Source organism: Nyctereutes procyonoides, unplaced genomic scaffold (genome assembly GCF_905146905.1).
Source record: "Nyctereutes procyonoides isolate TBG_1078 unplaced genomic scaffold, NYPRO_anot_genome, whole genome shotgun sequence".
NCBI classification, from domain to species: domain Eukaryota; kingdom Metazoa; phylum Chordata; class Mammalia; order Carnivora; family Canidae; genus Nyctereutes; species Nyctereutes procyonoides.
Genome location: NW_026575049.1, coordinates 24432551 through 24450071, shown reverse-complemented (window position 1 = coordinate 24450071; position 17521 = coordinate 24432551). Strand labels below are relative to the sequence as shown.

The 17521-nt window shown below is 45.7% G+C and overlaps 1 protein-coding gene across 1 annotated transcript in view; it reads left to right on the top strand.

The window, feature by feature from the left end:
• Positions 1–17346, top strand: part of MEI1 (meiotic double-stranded break formation protein 1) — a 74789-nt gene extending 57443 nt beyond the window's left edge. The window contains exons 23-31 of the mRNA XM_055328365.1: positions 562–672; positions 990–1150; positions 3942–4023; positions 4212–4387; positions 14091–14172; positions 14618–14724; positions 16036–16167; positions 16354–16460; positions 17233–17346. Of these exons, the coding sequence (XP_055184340.1) occupies positions 562–672; positions 990–1150; positions 3942–4023; positions 4212–4387; positions 14091–14172; positions 14618–14724; positions 16036–16167; positions 16354–16460; positions 17233–17278 (1004 nt within the window). The 3' untranslated portion in view covers positions 17279–17346. The remainder of the gene's footprint in view (positions 1–561; positions 673–989; positions 1151–3941; positions 4024–4211; positions 4388–14090; positions 14173–14617; positions 14725–16035; positions 16168–16353; positions 16461–17232) is intronic.
• Positions 17347–17521: the final 175 nt, after the last annotated feature.

The window sequence follows — 17521 nt, the reverse complement described above, 5'->3', positions numbered from 1 at the left end:
AACCTCTGCAGACTCTCCAACCTGGAGTCTGTGCCAGCAGGAATGCTGTTACAGGATGCCTGTAGGTCACCTCAACTTGTGTAGTCTGTTTTTTTTTTTAAGATTTTATTTATTCATGAGAGACAGAGAGAGAGAAAGAGGAGAGAGAGGGGGGGGGGGCAGAGACACAGGCAGAAGGAGAAGCAGGCTCCCTTCAGGGATCTTGATGTGGGACCCGATCCCAGGTCTCCAGGATCATGCCCTGGGCCAAAGGCAGGCACTCAACCGCTGAGCCACCCAGGGATCCCCTGTGTAGTCTGTTGTAAGTACAGCTGAGGACTGCTTGCCTGAAGTTTTTTAGATGAGAGTGTGAACATACCTTCAGGTTTGTCTGTGTTTGTTTCTTTCCATTGGCTGTATTACCAGGGACACTTAGTTTGTGCTTGGTCCCCAAGACTGACAGATTGACATCTGACATTAGCCAACAGAAGGATAGGTTAAAGATAACCTATGAGAATTGTGAGTGCTAGTAAGCATTTAAAACATGGAGTGCTACATGAGGGGTGCCTGGGGCTCTTGCAGTGAGCAAGCTGTGTGGGAAATGCAGCCCTGCTGATGTGGATATCCTGCAGCCCTCCTTCAACTTCCTGTATTGGAGCCTTCATCAGACTACACCGAGCAGTCAGAAAAGAGGTGCTGGGGCCCCAGCTGAGACAACGAAGAGAAAAGGGTGTTGGGTAGTGTCTGTAGCCATTGCTGCCCTTAGTTTCTTCCTCTTATAAAAATATATAAGGGGAGGGTATAGCTGGGCCAGATGGTCATAAGGTCCCTCTGGTTCTGATAACCTGTGGTTCGAGAATGAAGTTGGAACCCTTAAAGCCTCAAACTGATCTGTTTGTTTATTCACTATGTGTGCATGAAGTTCCCCTCAGGTGCTAATCACGAGGCTGGCACTGAGCCGGGGCTCCTGCATAACCTCTGTGGCCCTTGCTTCACCAAACCATCTACAGCTGCTGCAGTACTCCTTAGCAGTACCGCCCTGATTGAACTTCTGGAGAAGACTCTGGCACTCACCTGGACCAAGGTGGACTCTCCCAGGACTGAACTCCTTTGCTCCGCCTGGCTGCTCACTGCCTCTTTCTCTGCTCAGCAGCACTATGGCAGTCTGCAGGTTAGTCACTAACTCCTGTGGCTTTGGGGCATGGGGTGGCATACAAGGGAGTGACAAAGTTCCTGAGTTCTGGTTCTAGCTCTGTGGCTTATTAGCTGAGTAACCTTCATAAGGTATTTGATCTCTGAACTTCAGTTTCCTTGCCTATGGAATGGGGAAGAAAACATCCAGGGTTGTTGTCAGGTTGGTTTACATTAATTTACCATACCTGGATAACCTACATGCCAGTCTGTGTCCTAAGCACAGAGAAATAAGAAATACACCATGTACCTCACACTTGGGAAACTTGTAGTCTCTAAGCAAAGCCTTGAAAGGTAAGTAAGACTGTACCAGGCAAAGATAGTCGGGAAAAGATGTTCCAAGTAAAGAGGAATATTTGAGCAATGACATGAAACTACACAAATTTAGGACATAGTGTACATACTTGGAGACTGGTGAGGTGCTGTGTGATTAGAATGTGCAGAGTAGATGGTCAGATTGGACAGGAAGACAGAAGCCAGCCCATGATCTTGTGCTGGGTGGTAAGCTGTGAAATGCCACATATGTAAGCTGTCGTTTTGATTGTTGGGGAAGGGAACAGTGGACATAGCCACAGAGCACCTCCTTTCTTCTCAGTCCCTCCCCACCCCCTTGTGTAGGACCTTGTCATCATAGAGCCCTGCAGGAGGTTGTCTGTGGGCTGCTCCACATTCAGGTGTCTCCTTCCTCAGCCTGACTGCATCTTGTGGATAGAAACCATCTTCTAGCCTTTGAGATATCTTTGCCCTGTGCCCAACTCTGTGCCATTCTAGGGCCAGGCACATGCTCCTTTGTGTAGAAGTGAAGTCATTTTTAAAGATTGGCCTCTAAAAAAAACCAACCAACCAACAAAAAAGTTTGGCCTCTAAGATGGCATCAGGCTGTGGCAGATCTAAACTATAGTAAGTCTTCTGGTTGTTGACCATGGCTTCAGTTTGGGATAGGAACTTTTTCTGATTTTCTGTATGAGGCTGTTGGGCCCACCTGTACCGCTGTTGTTACCTGTCTGGATGGAAGCCTGCACTGTGTCCCTGGCTCTGCCCTGGTCCTCAGCTTACACCCAGCCAATTACCTACTAACCACCTCCACTCTAAGTCCTCCCCACTCCCTTAGCTCAGGCCTGATAGTTCATCCTCACCACTAATGTGGCCTATTCAGTCTCCTGGCTCCTATCCTTTCCCTAGCTCCACATCTCTTGTCCCTGTAGCCAGTCTCTGAATTCTCCACATGGCCACTGAGACCCTGCTTACCTGGCCCTTCTGCAGCCTTACTTTCTGCCATTCTATCCTCCTTCTCTGTTCTCTGACCAACTGTTAGCTCTTATCCAGATCAGCACTACTCTTTCGCGGCTCCATACTGTTGATGGTTTGGTTTTGATCAATTGATTTTTAAATTTTTAAAAATATTTTATTTATTTACTCATGAGAGAGACACAGAGAGAGAGGAGCAGAGACACAGGCAGAGGGAGAAGCAGGCTCCACACAGGGAGCCCGATGTGGGACTCAATCCCAGTTCTCCAGGATCACGCCCTGGACTGAAGGCGGCACTAAACTGCTGAGCCACCCGGGCTGCCCTGATTTTTAATTTAATTATCCTCTTAAAAGTTGTTTTATTTATGAGATTGAGAAAGAGAGAGGGGAGGGAAGGGGATGGGGAGAGGGAAGGGGATAAGTAGCCTGGGCGGAGCGTGGAGCCTGACTTGGGGCTCAATCTCAGGACCCTGAGATCATGACCTGAAACCAATAGTCAGATGCTTAACCATTTGAGCCTCCCAGGCACCTCTAATGGCCTTTTTTTTTTAAAAGATTTTATTTATTTATTCATGAGACACAGAGAGAGAGGCAGAGACATAGGCAGAGGGAGAAGCATGCTCCCTGCGGGGAGCCCAATGTGGGACTTGATCCTGGGACTCTGGGACCACACCTTGAGCTGAAGGCAGACACTCAACCACTGAGCCACTCATGCATCCCTATTTTTAAGACAGTTTTAGGTGTGCTGAAAAGTTGAGCAGATAGCACAGAGAGTTCCCAAATAACTCCCACACAGTTTCCTCTATTAACATCTTATATTAGTATGTTATCTCAATACCTTTGTACAAGTTGGTTCTTCTGCCTAAAACCTGCTGATTTCACTAGCCAACAAGCATTATTGAGGAACTGCTTTGTGTCAGACTGTGATAGATCCCAGCAGAGAAGTAATTCCTGCCTTGAAGCAGCATGTGTTCTCTGGGTAAGGAGAGCAGAGCAGACTTGGCTTTGAACGTATCCCCTCAGTTTGGACATTGCTTTGGCTTTAAAGAGCACATTCACTAATGCTGATCCTCAGCTGTTCTTCACAGTAGTTCTGGAGGGAGTGAAAGCAGGTGGCCTTGTTCCCATTTCATACAGAAAGACAGGCTGGGAGAGGGGTAGTGATTTACCCTTGACCACATGGCTAGCTAGTGGCAGAGCCAGGGTTTTGATTCTGTCTGACTCTAGATCTAAATTAGTTGGATGCTGGGCTGAGGTGGAGACTCAACCACAGATGAGGCCAGTGAGGCTCCCTAGTGAGACAATGGGGGATATTTGGGAAAAGAAAGGTTTTCTATGTACAGGTTAATTTGCTTCCTCACATTCCTGAATCTAGGACTGGTGGGCTCACAAGACTGTGTTGTCCTCTTTGTCCCTCTGAATGTAGTGGGTATGTGTGGGTACCTGGGAGATATTGGGACAGCTTATTTTCTGCTCAAGCTGCCAGACTGTGGGAGCTATCCCCTTACCCCCTGTCCTACCAGGTTCACCAGACACTGTCCGTGGAACTGGCCCAAATATTGAAGGTCCTCAGCTTCCCAAAGAAAAAGGCTGCGCTGCTCTCAGGTATGGCCTCAGGGACCGCTAGCAGGAAAAGAAGAGCTTTTCCCTTTGGCTGTGAGATGGGGCTATCCCCCACCAGACCAGCCTATGGTCACCCCATTGTTATCTCCACTTTCTTCCCCCTGTGATAGAGCTAGGTGGGACATGGGGAAGGGGGCAGAGACTGGGTGTAAGGGATTTCTTGCTTTCAGCTGCCATCTTATGCTTCCTGCGGACAGCCCTGCAACAAAGCTTTTCCTCTGCCTTTGTGACCCTGGTGCCCTCAGAGGCCCAGCCACCACTGGCCCCTGAGAACACTGTCTTAGCTCCACTGGGAACATCACAAGTATTGTCCCTGGTCATTGGACTGCAGAACCTCTTGGTGCAGGTAAGGTGCTTGCTGAGTGGGACCCTGTTGGTGGAGCCTGCTTTATCCAGAACAATAGGAAGAGATGGCTACCTGTCAGGAACCTGGTATTTCCTCCAGGATTGGAGGGTGGATTAATTGGGACCTTTAAAGTTACAGTGATAGAAATGAAACTCAAAATGGCTCATAACTGAGAAGGTCAGGGGTTAGCACTGGCTTCAGGCCCAGCTAGATCCCAGAGGCTCAGACAATGTTATCAGAACTCTGTCTCCAGTCTTGGTTCTGCATTCATCTCAGCTTTGTTCTCATGGGATGGTAGGATAACCAACAGAAGCACCTGGCTTATATCTTTCCAGGAGCAAGAGACTTTCTCTTTCCTAACAGTACCTAGAACTGAGTCTCATTAGCCTGGCTCGGGTAATGTGCTGTTCACTGTGGCTGGGCCATGGGATGCTTTGGTTGACCTGGCTTGGACAGAGCCCTCTCCCAGAGGATGGGACATATGGTGAGCTTTCCATAACTCAGTATAGACTGAACATGAAAGAAGGATGGTTCTCCAAAAGAAAACTGTTCACAGAAAAAGGAAGGGTGAATTTCATGTAAGCCAAGACAGTAGACGTTTACCCCAAAGGGTTTTATGTTTCACAGCTTAGAGGACTTTTGGAGTTCATTGTTTATCCAGCCATCAAATACTGTGAAGAGTGGTGGGGGCATGGAAATATGTCAGGTGCCTGCCTTTGAGGAGTGAACATTTGGGGAGGGGCTGCCACAGAAATAAAAGGTGATAACACTGTGATCAGTTTTGGGGTAAAGGGAGACACTGCACTGTGGGAGTTCAGGGTAACTAGTGGGCTAGTGTAGGGTTAGTGCAGAGCTGTCAAAGGTTTCCTGGAGGAGGTGATTGAGCTGGGCTAGAAAGACCAAGTGACTTGTCCTACCTCCGCAAGGGCAGACGGGGCATCAGAAATGGGATTGATCTTGATGGCAACACTATTTTGTTCTCTGGTATGGACTTATTTGCTGTCCCTGGTCTCATAACGTGTCTCTCATCCTTGATTCTCCAGGACTTTCTTCTTTTTTTTAAGAGCTTACTGTGTATTATTTTCAAATATGAGCTGGTTGCTATGGGGTGACTGAAGCCCTAGATGTTATTCTGTTATACTTGGACTCTCTTTTCTTGCCCTGTGGAGCTTGTCCAAGGAGACAGTCAGATCTGGTCTGATTTGATAGCAAGTCATTCATGGGCCAAGAGGAGGGAGGTGAGAGGAGCCAGCAAATGAATGAGAGGAGTTATAGAAACTTCCTGGGGGTGAGGTGAAGGCCTTGATTTGAGTATACTCTATTTGGTGTCAAGATAATTACTGTGCATATAGAATATGGCTGGTGATTGTGGGATATTATGTTTAAGTATTGATCCCTACTGGGCCTGTGCACAGTATGGAAAAAGTTGGAGATGTAAAGGAGATAGAGGATGCTCTAGGAGTGGTTCTGTGCTGACTCTGTGGTTGCTGAGACTTGTCCTGCCAGCACATCTATGCACAAGGCTCTATACCTTTAGCTCTCTCTGTTGTACGTTCCCATTTTCATACCAGTCTTCACTGGTATGAAAGAAGTTCCTTCTTAAAGGAAGGAACTGTGTTTGACTAATCTTTGCGTTTTATTCCCCTTGTGGATTCAAAACCAGATGAGAAATCAGGAATCAGATGAGAACCAAAACATTGGCTTTATTTCTGGTAAACACTGAAGTAGAATGTAGCTGGGACTTCAGGTCATATGGGCTTTTTTGGCCTGGAATTTTTCATATAGAGCAAAGGTAAAAGAATTTTATAGTGGAACATTCACACACCCACCACCTAGATTCCACTATTAATATTGTAGTATCTTTATATCTCTCCAAAAAGAGTGTGTGTGTGTGTGTGTGTGTGTGTGTATATATATATATATAATTTTTTCCCCCAAAGAGAGCTTTTATAAGTGTTAAAGGGGGCACCCCGGGTGGCTCAGTGGTTTAGCGCTGCCTTCAGCCCAGGGCCTGATCCTGAAGACCTGCGATCGAGTCCCACGTCAGGCTCCCTGCATGGAGCCTGCTTCTCCCTCTGCGTGTGTCTCTGCCTTTCTCTCTGTCTCTCTGTCTCTCTCTCTTTCTCTCTCATAAATAAATTTAAAAATCTTAAAAAAAATAAAAGTGTTAAAGGGTTTAAAACACTCTCTTTTCCCCCAGGCCAGATCAGAAGCCCGTAGGCAAGGAAATTATGTTTACTTTATGGACACTTTGCCACCTGGCCGTGATCTTAAGAGTTTAAGTTTAGGGACGCCTGGGTGGCTTAGCAGTTGAGTGCCTGTCTTTGGCTTTGGGTATGATCCCAGAGTCCCGGGAGCCTGCTTCTCCCTCTGCCTCTGTCTCTGTTTCTCTCTCTCTCTTTGTGTCTTTCACAAATAAATAAAAAAAATCTTAAAAACAAAAGTTTAAGTTTATGGGAGCATGACCTTTAATACCTTGATCCTGTTCTGATGGCACAGTAAATGTTAAGCTAGCATTTTACCTGTTAGATAAATCTCTCCTTGGGTGAAGAGGAGCCAGTTAAATGTGGGAGCAAGGAGAAATGCTTTTTCTCCAATGTTTTTAACAGGCTGAGGTTACTATTTTAATATTCAGAAGTAAGAGTAAAATGATTCTCTTATACTCAATATCCAGCATAAACCCTGGCACCAAATTAGCATTCAGTGTTTGTTTGAATGAATGAATGAATGAATGAAGACACAGAAATGAATATAATATGGTTCTAGCTGAAGTACACAGATTATAGGAAGCACTAATGATTATAATTAATGCCAAAATGACCTATTATTTGAATCAAGAAAGTCTCTATAGCAGAGGTTGCATTTAAACCAATCCTTGAATGATTGAAGAACTTTCCTTAAACCAGTAGCCTAAACACTAAGGGGTCAGTGACTTCCTGTACCACCATTACTATTCACCTCCCCTGGCCTAGGGGTCACCAGGCCTGGGACACTCTTCTGTGCCCCTGGCAGTTTTTTTTTTAATCATGCTAAAATATTACATAACAAAATTAACCATTTTAAAAATCATTTTAAGGCATAGTTCTGTGATAATAAATGTATTTATGTTGTTACACAAACACTACCACCTTCTATCTCCAAAACCTTTTCATCTTGTCATACTAAAACTCTGTCCATATCAAACCATAACTTCCTATTGCCCCCTCTCCCCATCACTTGATAACCACTGTTCTGCTTTCTCTGTTTGACTCTTTTGACTATTCTAAGTAACTCATTTAAGTAGAATAATATACTATTTATTTCTGGAAGCTTTTTGCTATCTTCACCAGTCCTTGGAAAGAGGAATCAACTCAAATAACTCATGAATTCCTCGTGAAGAGGCTCCTGGGTCTTCGCTGGTTGTTGCTCAGCCTCACAGTCACTGTCCCTGATGAACAGGACCAAGTAGCCCCTTCCTCCCTTCTCTCAATGACACACTCCTGAGAAATTCCCTGGCCTTCTGCTTTCAGCCATAATGACCTTTCTATCACTGCCCTTGACCCAAGGAAGTATATGGAAGAGCCATTTTGTTCTCTGTCCTTCCCCCAGGACTGGAGCTAAGCCTCCTTCAGACCCTTCCATAGGTTTGCTGTTTAAAAATAGTTCTGTATTTGTTCAGTCATTCATACATTCAGCGAACATTATTCCACAGTAATCCAAGAATAGAGGAGGTCTGTCTGTCCTCCCCTCTTTCTCTCCCCCACCCCCACTTCTGAGATCCAGAATGGTTTATTCAACCCTGTAATGAGGATCGCATTTATCATATTTTATTATATGATCAGTGATTTGCATTTCTGTCTTCTTCCATAAAACTGTAAATTTTTTTTAGGCAAAAACTTCTGCTTGCAGGGGTCAGAGGAGGCCTCACAGAGAAGGTGACATTTGAATTCAGCCTAAAACAATGTCTAGGAAGAGGTAGAGGGAAGGGCATTCTGGGCGGAGAAGACAGAATGAGCAAAAGTACATGATATAGAAGTGTGCAGTGGGGAATGGGGGCAACGAGAAGTAGATGACATTGAAGAGCTGGGCAGGGGCCATGCTAGTCAGTACCTTATATACCAGGCCAAGAAGTGCTGAGAGAAGCCACCAAGGGCTTCTATCAGACTGATCATTGGCAACCTCAGTAGGGAAGAGGGAGGAAAAAGCCTGAGGCAGGGGGGACTGTGGAGCAAGAGGTTGTTGCAGTGACCCAAGTAAATTAGTGAGGCCCATTTCACACCCACTGGGATGGAGAGCTAATCAAATAATACCAAATTCTGGTGAGAATGTAGAGTAAGTGAAACTCTCATACATTGTTGGTGGGAATACAAAATGATGCAGCTACTTTGGCAAACAACCAGGAAGTACTTCAAAAAGCTAAACACGGAGTTACCGTATGACCCAACAATTCTACTCCCAGGTATATGCCCAAGAAAATGGAAAGCATTTGTCTACACACAAGCTTGTGTAGACAAACAGATGTTCATAGCAGTACTATTCATAATAGTTCCAAAGTACAAACAACCCTAATGTTCACCAGCTGATGAATGAATAAATTGTATATACACACGCTTGAATACTGTGTGGCCATAAAATGTAATGAAGCAGTCACATGCTACAACATGGATGAACCTTGAGCCTCCATTTCACTATCTAAAATAAAAGGAGTCTTTCAGTGTTAAATGATTTGGGCCTATGAGAACTGCTTTAATTCCCCCAGGAATGGAGCATAGCAGGGAAGTGCTGGTTGCAGTGAGGATGGAGACGGTGTCCAGAGTTCATTATGCTGGGTCACAGAGGGGAAAGAAGGGAGGTTAGTAGCAGCAGTGGAAGGGTCTGAAGAAGGGCTGTGGTCACTGGCATGATTTGCATTGGAGTAGGGCGAAGCCAGGGCAAACTTCCCTTCTGCTAGTTCTTAGAGGAGCCACCAGGATTGTAAATCTCTGAATGTCTCCAGAATAGAAATATAGTAGGTTTGTTTTGGGTTTTTTGGAGATGGAGACCATGGCCAGGAGGTGGAGCTTGCCTTTTCTCGTGGGGCAGGACTGTGTAACTGGATTCCAGTCCAGTTGCTACATTCCTGTGGAAACCTGGGGAAGGGTAAGTGTGGGCCTGGGCAGGGAAGAGGCAGTTTTTCCTTGTGCTCAGACTTGGCTTTGTGATCGGGGTGGGAGTGGAATGTTGTTACTAATTTGGAAATCAGTGGGCTAGTTTTACAAGACGTGAGGTTTTGATCTCAAGGATCATTCTTACAAGAGCAGAGGTTCATGTCAGGTTAAGGTTCTAGGAGAGTAGGAGGTGGGGAGGGGACATCGCCTACTCTGTGTAAGCACTTGGCACATGTCATTTATTCACCACAACTCCTCTATAAGGTAGAAATTACATCTTAGTTTTTTTTAAGATTTTATTTATTCATGACAGAGAGAGAGAGAGAGAGAGAGAGAGGCAGAGACACAGGCAGAGGGCTCCCTGCATGGAGCCTGATGTGAGACTCGATCCCGGGTCTCCAGGATCACACCCTGGGCTGAAGGTGGTGCTAAACTGTTGGGCCACCGGGGATGCCCCCCCCCCTTTTTTTTTAAAGTAGGCTCCAGTGCAGAGTCCAATGCAGGGTTCGAACTCACAGCCCTGAGATCAAGACCTTGCATGCTAACCGACTGAGCCACCCAGGTGCCCCTGATCTCAGTTTTATAGACAAGGAAACAGAGTCCCAGAGATAGTAAGTAACTTGTCAAAGGTCACACACTTTTAGGTCAGAATTCAAACCTAAGTCTCTTTGGCTACAAAATCGACGTTCTTTCAGTGTTCCAAGATGCGCATCTTGTGAACAGGTGCCATTGTTACCTGAGTGATAGTACCTAGCTTTCCTAATGCCCAATGGCCTTGGCTCTTCATCCACCTTTCAGCTGGCCCTCGTTGGGTATATAAGGTAATATGGACACTGGGTCAGAGAGTGGCACTCAGGCCACAGCTCTTCACCAGATGAGGAAGCCAAAGGCAGTGGCTGGGTATTATACCAAGTGGTCTTGGGTATTTGGGAAGAGGCTGGAAGTTCCCACTGGTTAAGAGTTAATTTTAGATTGGAGAAGGAGAAAGGGCACAAAGCCTAGGGTTTTCTAGACCTGCCACCTATTGATATGTACAGGTGTCCTCAGATCAAATTTTTTTTTTCCTCTGGCTCTCATTTTCTCAGCTATAAAATGAGGTGAGTAGATTAGCTCAAACATTTGAAGCTATGTGCCTTGGAGGTCTTAGGGGTTCTGTGGAGAAAACCCAGGGGTTGTTAAAGAGGGGAGTGTTCTTCTGTTGTGCATTTTATGAGGCTGCTCTCAGCCTTTATTGTTTACTCTGTGTCAAGCACTGGCTGAATAGTCTATACCTGTTCTCATCCAACCCTGTCAGCAACTTGGTAATTTTTTTTTATCCCCAGTCAGCAAGGATAAGTGACCTTAGCCAGAGTCACCTAGAGTAAGTGATTAATAAGCAAGGATGCAAGCCCAAGTCTGTCCCATATTCTTTTTTCTTTCTTTCTTTTTAAAAGATTCTCTTTATTTGAGAGAGAGAATGAGAGCATGGGCAGGGCGTGTGGCAGAGAGAGAGAGAGGGACAAACAGATTCCCTGCTACTGCTGAGCAGGAAGCCCAACTCAGGGGCTCAATCCCAGGACCCTGAGATCATGACCCAAGCCAAAGTCAGACGCCTAACCAACTGAGCCACCCACATGCTCCGTCCCCTATTCTTAACCACCACATTGCTGCCTTCCAAAGAACAGTGTGAAGACAGCATAGCCTTTTTGGGGGTTAGTTTTTGCATTTTAAAAAATGCAAATGTTTTTGAGATGTAACTTACATGCAATAAAATTTACTGGTTTTAAGTGTACAATTAAATGAGCTTTACAAATAGTTTTGTAAACACTACCACAATCATGGTATTGAACATTTCCATCACTCCAGAAAGTTCCCTTGTGCTCCTTTTAGTCCATCTCTTCTCCCTATCCCTGTCCCTCATAAACACTGATCAGCTTTCTGTCACTATAGTTTTGCCGTTTCTAGAATTTATATAAATGAAATACAAAATGTGGTCTTGTGTGTCTAGCTTCTGTTACTTAGCTTAATGCTTTTTTTTAAAGTTTTTTTTAATTTTTATTTATTTATGATAGTCACAGAGAGAGAGAGAGAGAGAGAGAGAGAGAGAGAGAGAGAGGCAGAGACATAGGCAGAGGGAGAAGCAGGCTCCATGCACCGGGAGCCCGACGTGGTCTCCCGTCGGGAGACCGGGGTCTCCAGGATCGCGCCCTGGGCCAAAGGCAGGCACTAAACCGCTGCGCCACCCAGGGATCCCTAGCTTAATGCTTTTGAGGCTCATTCACATTGTCATGTGTGTCAGTACTTCATTTCTTTTCATTGGTGAGTAGTCCTCCATTATATGGCTATACCACAACTGTTTATCCATTCACCTATTGACTTGGGACTTCTAAATTTTTGGCTATTATGCATAAAGTTCTTAAACTGAAGTATAAGTCTTTGTGTAGACATATGGCTTCATTTCTCGTGGGTACATATCTAGGAGTGAAATGCTGTGTCAAATGACATACTCACTTTCTAATGTGTGTAACAAGTTACCACAAATGTAATGGCTTAGCCCCACACTGTGTATTATCCCACAGTTTTTTTTTTTTTTTTTTTTTTATCCCACAGTTCTCTACTCAGACTCAGAAGTCTGGGTGGGTTTGACCAAATTCTTTATTCAGGGTTTCACAAGGCTGAAATCAAGGTGGTGGCCAGGCTGGGTGCTTATCTGGAGGAAAGATCCACTTCTTGGGACGTCTGGGTGGCTCAGTGGTTGAGCAATTGGCTCAGGGCATGATCCTGGAGTCCCGCACTAGGCTCCCTGCATGGAGCTTGCTTCTCCCTCTGCCTGTGTCTCTGCCTTTCATTGTGTCTCTCATGAATAAATAAATAAAATCTTAAAAAAAAATCCACTTCTTCCTCAGCGGCCTCTTCTAGGTTCTTGAGGTTGCCCACATTCTTCCTTACCCAGCCCCTCTATCTTCAAACCACCAATGCATGCTGAGTCCTTTTCACACCTCCAGGTTCTCTGGTTCTGTCACCAGCCAGACAAAACTGTTTTTCAAGGGTTGGTGTAACTAGATTGAGACCAAACAATCTTCCTTTTGCCATATTTCGTAGCATAATCACAGGAGTAAAATCTGGGGGCAAAGGTCAGGAGATTGTCTTAAAATTCTGCCTACCACATAAGGTAAGTATATGTTTACTTTATAAGAAACCATCCAACTGTTTTCCAAAATGACTGCACCATTCTACTTTCCCACCAGAAGTTGAGAGTTCCAGTTGCTTCAGATTCTGGCCAACATGGTATTGTCAGTCTTTTTAGCTATTTGTGGGGTTTTGTGGTGTCTCATGGTAGTTTTCATTTGGATTTCCTAATGCCTGATGATAATGAGATCTTTTGGTATGCTTATTAGAGCATAAAATTTTGTTTGATGTAAGGTTCTGCTTGAAAAAAAGGTTGAGGGATCCCTGGGTGGCGCAGCGGTTTAGCGCCTGCCTTTGGCCCAGGGCGCGATCCTGGAGACCCGAGATCGAATCCCACTTCGGGCTCCCGGTGCATGGAGCCTGCTTCTCCCTCTGCCTATGTCTCTGCCTCTCTCTCTCTCTGTGTGTGTGTGACTATCATAAATAAATAAAAATTAAAAAAAAAAGGTTGAAAGAGGGGTGCCTGGGTGGCTCAGTCTGTCATTTGCCTTCAGCTCAGGTCATAATCCCAAGGTCTTGGGATGGAGCTCTGTGTCAGGCTCTCTGCTCAGTGGGGAGCCTGTTTCTTCCTCTTCCTCTGCTTGTGTTCTCTCTGTGTCAAATAAATAATCTTTTTTTTTTCAAAGTTTTTATTTATTTATTCATGACAGGAGAGAGAGAGAGAGAGAGAGAGAGAGAGAGAGAATGAGTGAGGCAGAGACACAGGCAGAGAGAGAAGCAGGCTCCATGCAGGGAGCCTGATGTGGGACTCGATCCCGGGTTTCCAGGATCACACCCCGGGGCCGAAGGTGGCACCAAACCACTGGGCCACCCAAGATGCCCTAAATAAAATCTTTAAAAAAAAAAAAAGGTTGAAACATACTGGCTTAGATAAACTGAGGTTCTTACAGAGTCTGTAATCTGTGAATCTCTTAGTGGGGCTCAGGGCTTAACCACTTTTCTGAAACAGTGAAAGTCTCTCTTTTCTTTTTTTAAAGATTTTATTTATTTATTTGAGAAAGAGAGCAGGAGTGGGGGCATGTACAGAGGGAGAGGGAGAAGCAGACTCCTCGCTGATCAGGGAGCCCAAAGTGGGGCTTGACATGGGGCTCTATCCCAGAACCCTGAGATCATGACCTGAGCCAACAGCAGCAGCTTAAGCAACTGAGCCATCCAGGTGCCTCTCCTTTTCTGAAAGTCTCTTGAATGTAGATAAATGTAGGTAAATCGTCAGTATAAGCACTATGCTCCATGTGTGGTTTAGAGATGAAAGCAACAAACATTTCTTGATTATGTACAGGGTTACAATCCCAAATCTGAAATTCTGAAAACCAAATTATTCTGAAAACCAAATGATTTTTTCTTGGTTGGTATCAAAACTCATTGGTAGCAAAACTTGACATGAATGGGTTTTGTTTATTTTTTTACAGAAGGACCCTCTTTTGTCTTATGCCTGTGTTGGCTGCCTGGAAGCCTTGCTTGACTACCTGCATGCCCGGAGCCCAGACATTGGTAGAAGCCCTCCCCATTCTCTGATGTTCCCATAGGGCTGGCCAGCCCCTGCCACCTTTCTGTCCCAGACTCCCAACCTCTGGTTTTTGATTTACATTCATTTTGTTTAATTCTTTTCACAACATGCAAGGGCATTGCAATGCCCATTATATGGATGAGGACACTATGGTCCAAAGAGGTCAAGTAACCTGCCCAACCAAAATCACAAAGCTCCAAAGTTGCAGAACCCTTCCCACAATAGTGGGATATGTGGTCTCCCTAAGCCAGGCAGCATAGGTGGATAGAAGCCCAGGGAAAAAAGAAACTTCCAGTGGCCAGTTTGTCCAATGCCCTGCCTCTAGCTGAGCAGCCCCTTTTTAAGCCAATAAAAGAAATTCCTCTTCATCAATGTTCCAAGGCCTATGGAAAAGCAGTAACAACCCAGGGTGACTGATGTTTCCTATAGCATTTCATGTGGTCTCCCAGCCCTGGAATCGGTTTTTGCTGTTTACCCTCCTGGATGCTGGAGAGAGTTCCTTCCTCAGACCTGAAATCTTGAGGCTCATGACCCTGGTAAGTACAGAATGGATGGTCCTGTGGGGTGAAGAATGTCATTAGCTGGGTGTTTTTGAAGAGTCCAGGTAGAAGGGTAGAAAGTAGAGGGGCTGGGTGGGCCTTTACCTTACAAGAGGCCTGCTCAGAGAATTTCCTGTAAACACCCACATCTTTTCACCCCAAAAGACCCAAATACTCTAATTCATTCACACATGAAACATTGGCCAGGGCCTGCTGCCACATCTAGATCCTATGCTAGGGACCAAAGAGGTCACTGAGCCAAATGCTCTGGCTTTTAAGGGTCCCTCAGTCTAGAGAAGGAGATACATAAGGAAACTAATAGTTAAAACATGACAGTATTAGTGGCACAGAAGATACACTAAGTGCTTGGAATGCAGTAAGTGCCTATTGAATAAACAACAAAGCAGTGAGCCTGTGAATGATAGTGAAGTGGATCAATGAATAAATCAGTATTTGGTATGGGAACACAGAGAAGAGTACAGCTGACCATTGAATACTATGGGGGTTAGGGGTGCTGACCCCCTCACAGTTGGAAATCTGCATGTTAGCTTTTGACCCCCCCCCATACTAACTACTAATAGCCCACCGTTGACTGGAAGCCTTACCGATAACATAAACACGTATTTCACATGTTCTATGTACTAAATACTGTATTCTTACAATAAAGGAAGCTAGAAAAAATGTTAAAAACATAAAGGGAAACTACTTTGACAGTACTGTACTATATTTACCCAAAATAAATCTGTGTATAAGCAGACCTGTGCAGTTCACTCCTGTGTTGTTCAAAGGTCAACTGTAATAGCTTCTGCCAGAGCCAGAAGGGAGAGGTGAATAAGGATGTAGTAAGCACTAAGTTAATGCCTGTATTTCTTTAATGAAATGAAAGAACATTCAACAGGAAGGTAACATTTTAGCTGAGGCTTGAAGGATTAATAGGCCAAGAAGAAAAATATTCCAGGTAGTGGAAGTGAAAGCAGGTACACGAGCACATGGTGGTATATTTGGGTAACCACATGTAGTCCATTTTGGCCATGAGTGGAGGTGACAGGCCAGGGAGTGAGGGGAAGAGTACTGAAGGGGTCAGCAGGACCAACTCTCAGGGTTTCACAGTCTGCCTCATTTACCCCACTCTTCTATGATACAACCCCACCACCTCTGCCCACCGACCCTGAGCTCCTGAAGGCAGGGTTCTCTGGGCTTCAGATCTATGCCCTCAGCCCAGTGCCAAACACAGCAGAGGCACAGGAAGTCAGTGAATGAAGGAGATACCAAATCCCTGTGTGTTTGGGGCTTTTCTCCCTGGCCTAGTTTGTGCGGTTCCAGAGCAGCAGTGTCCTCTCTCACGAGGAGGTGGATCATGTTCTGCAAGGCGCAGCTTTGGCTGACCTCTCCACCCTGTCGAACACCACGCTTCAGGCTCTGCATAGCTTCTTCCTACAGGTGGGTGGGAAGGGAATGCTGTATAGCCACCATAAGGCTAGATCCACTCACCACCATCTTCGCTATGGAGAATGGGCGCTCTAGCCACAGCGGCCAATGGGAAGCCAGGAATGCAGAGGGTAGAGGGTAGAGAGGGTCTGTATGGAGTGGCCACTGAGGCCTGTATTCCCTGTCACCTTCTCTCAGGTCCAGAGCATGGGCCTCCTGGCTGATCACAGCATGGCTCAGACCTTGCAGACCTCGTTGGAGGGCCTTGCCCCCAGCACCTCCGCCCAGCCGCCCCTGGACATGCTGTATCCTTTCTTGCATCTGGGAGCCTTGGTCTGGGCAAGGTCATCCAGGCTATGGGAGGCTGTGGCATCATGCTTCAGATGGGTGACACTGTCTGTAGCCTTGTCCTTTAAAGTATATGTGTTGATGAGGATAATTAATAGTGAGAGCAAGGTCAATGACTTACTCTGTTTTAAGTTCCCACCAAGGGCCAGACACATTACATGCACTGTGTCTAATCCTCACAGAAGGTAGAGGTGTTAACATAGCTGTAACTTAGACCAGAGAGGTTAAATGACATGCCCAGAATCACACAGTGATAGCATCAAGATGTGACCCCTGTTTGTCTCCAAAGCCACATCACCAAACTCAGGAAGGAGCCAGTATTTCCCCAAGAGTTTGAGAAAGTAGTTCAAACCCAGTTCATACTGGTGCTTCCCTCAGCCTAATGGTGCATGTACGCACGCGCTTGATGACTGACCTGTCCCCAAGAAAGACTGGGGCTGTGGGCAGTGGCTAGAGGCCCTCTGGGGTGGTTGTGGTGCTCCAGACACCAGTGGAGCTGGTGGGTGTTGTGTGGTCGTGCTTCCTCCACACCCCCACTGGCTACCTCCCTGGCCCTCCTCCTTCCCCTGTGCCTGAAACGGTTCTCTGTTAAATAGCAACTACCTACCCAGGTGTTGAGGGCCCAGTGTTAGAATCCAGCCCACAATTCTGAAGAATTCTGGGCTCTGAAGTGTGGTTCTCCCGTGGTTGGCTCTACCTTTCTGCTGTTCTCCTCTCATGTTCTGCCAGTTACCTGGGAGGAGTGGCTGTATCCCTGTCCCACATCAGAGACTGACCCTCATGACTCGAAGGCCCAGAAACAGAGAGAAGAGAAAATCAGAGCAGAATTATTGGGGAAATGGATGACAATTGTAGCCATTTACTCCACTGTTGACATGGAATCAGGAAATAAAATGATACACTCGCATGTCTCTGTTGGCTCTGTAAATCAGTCTCAACTTCTCTGGACTCCCTGGAGCTGGTAACTCTGCCAGATAGTGGATTGCTTCAGAAAGGAATGTGTCCTGGTAACATGTAA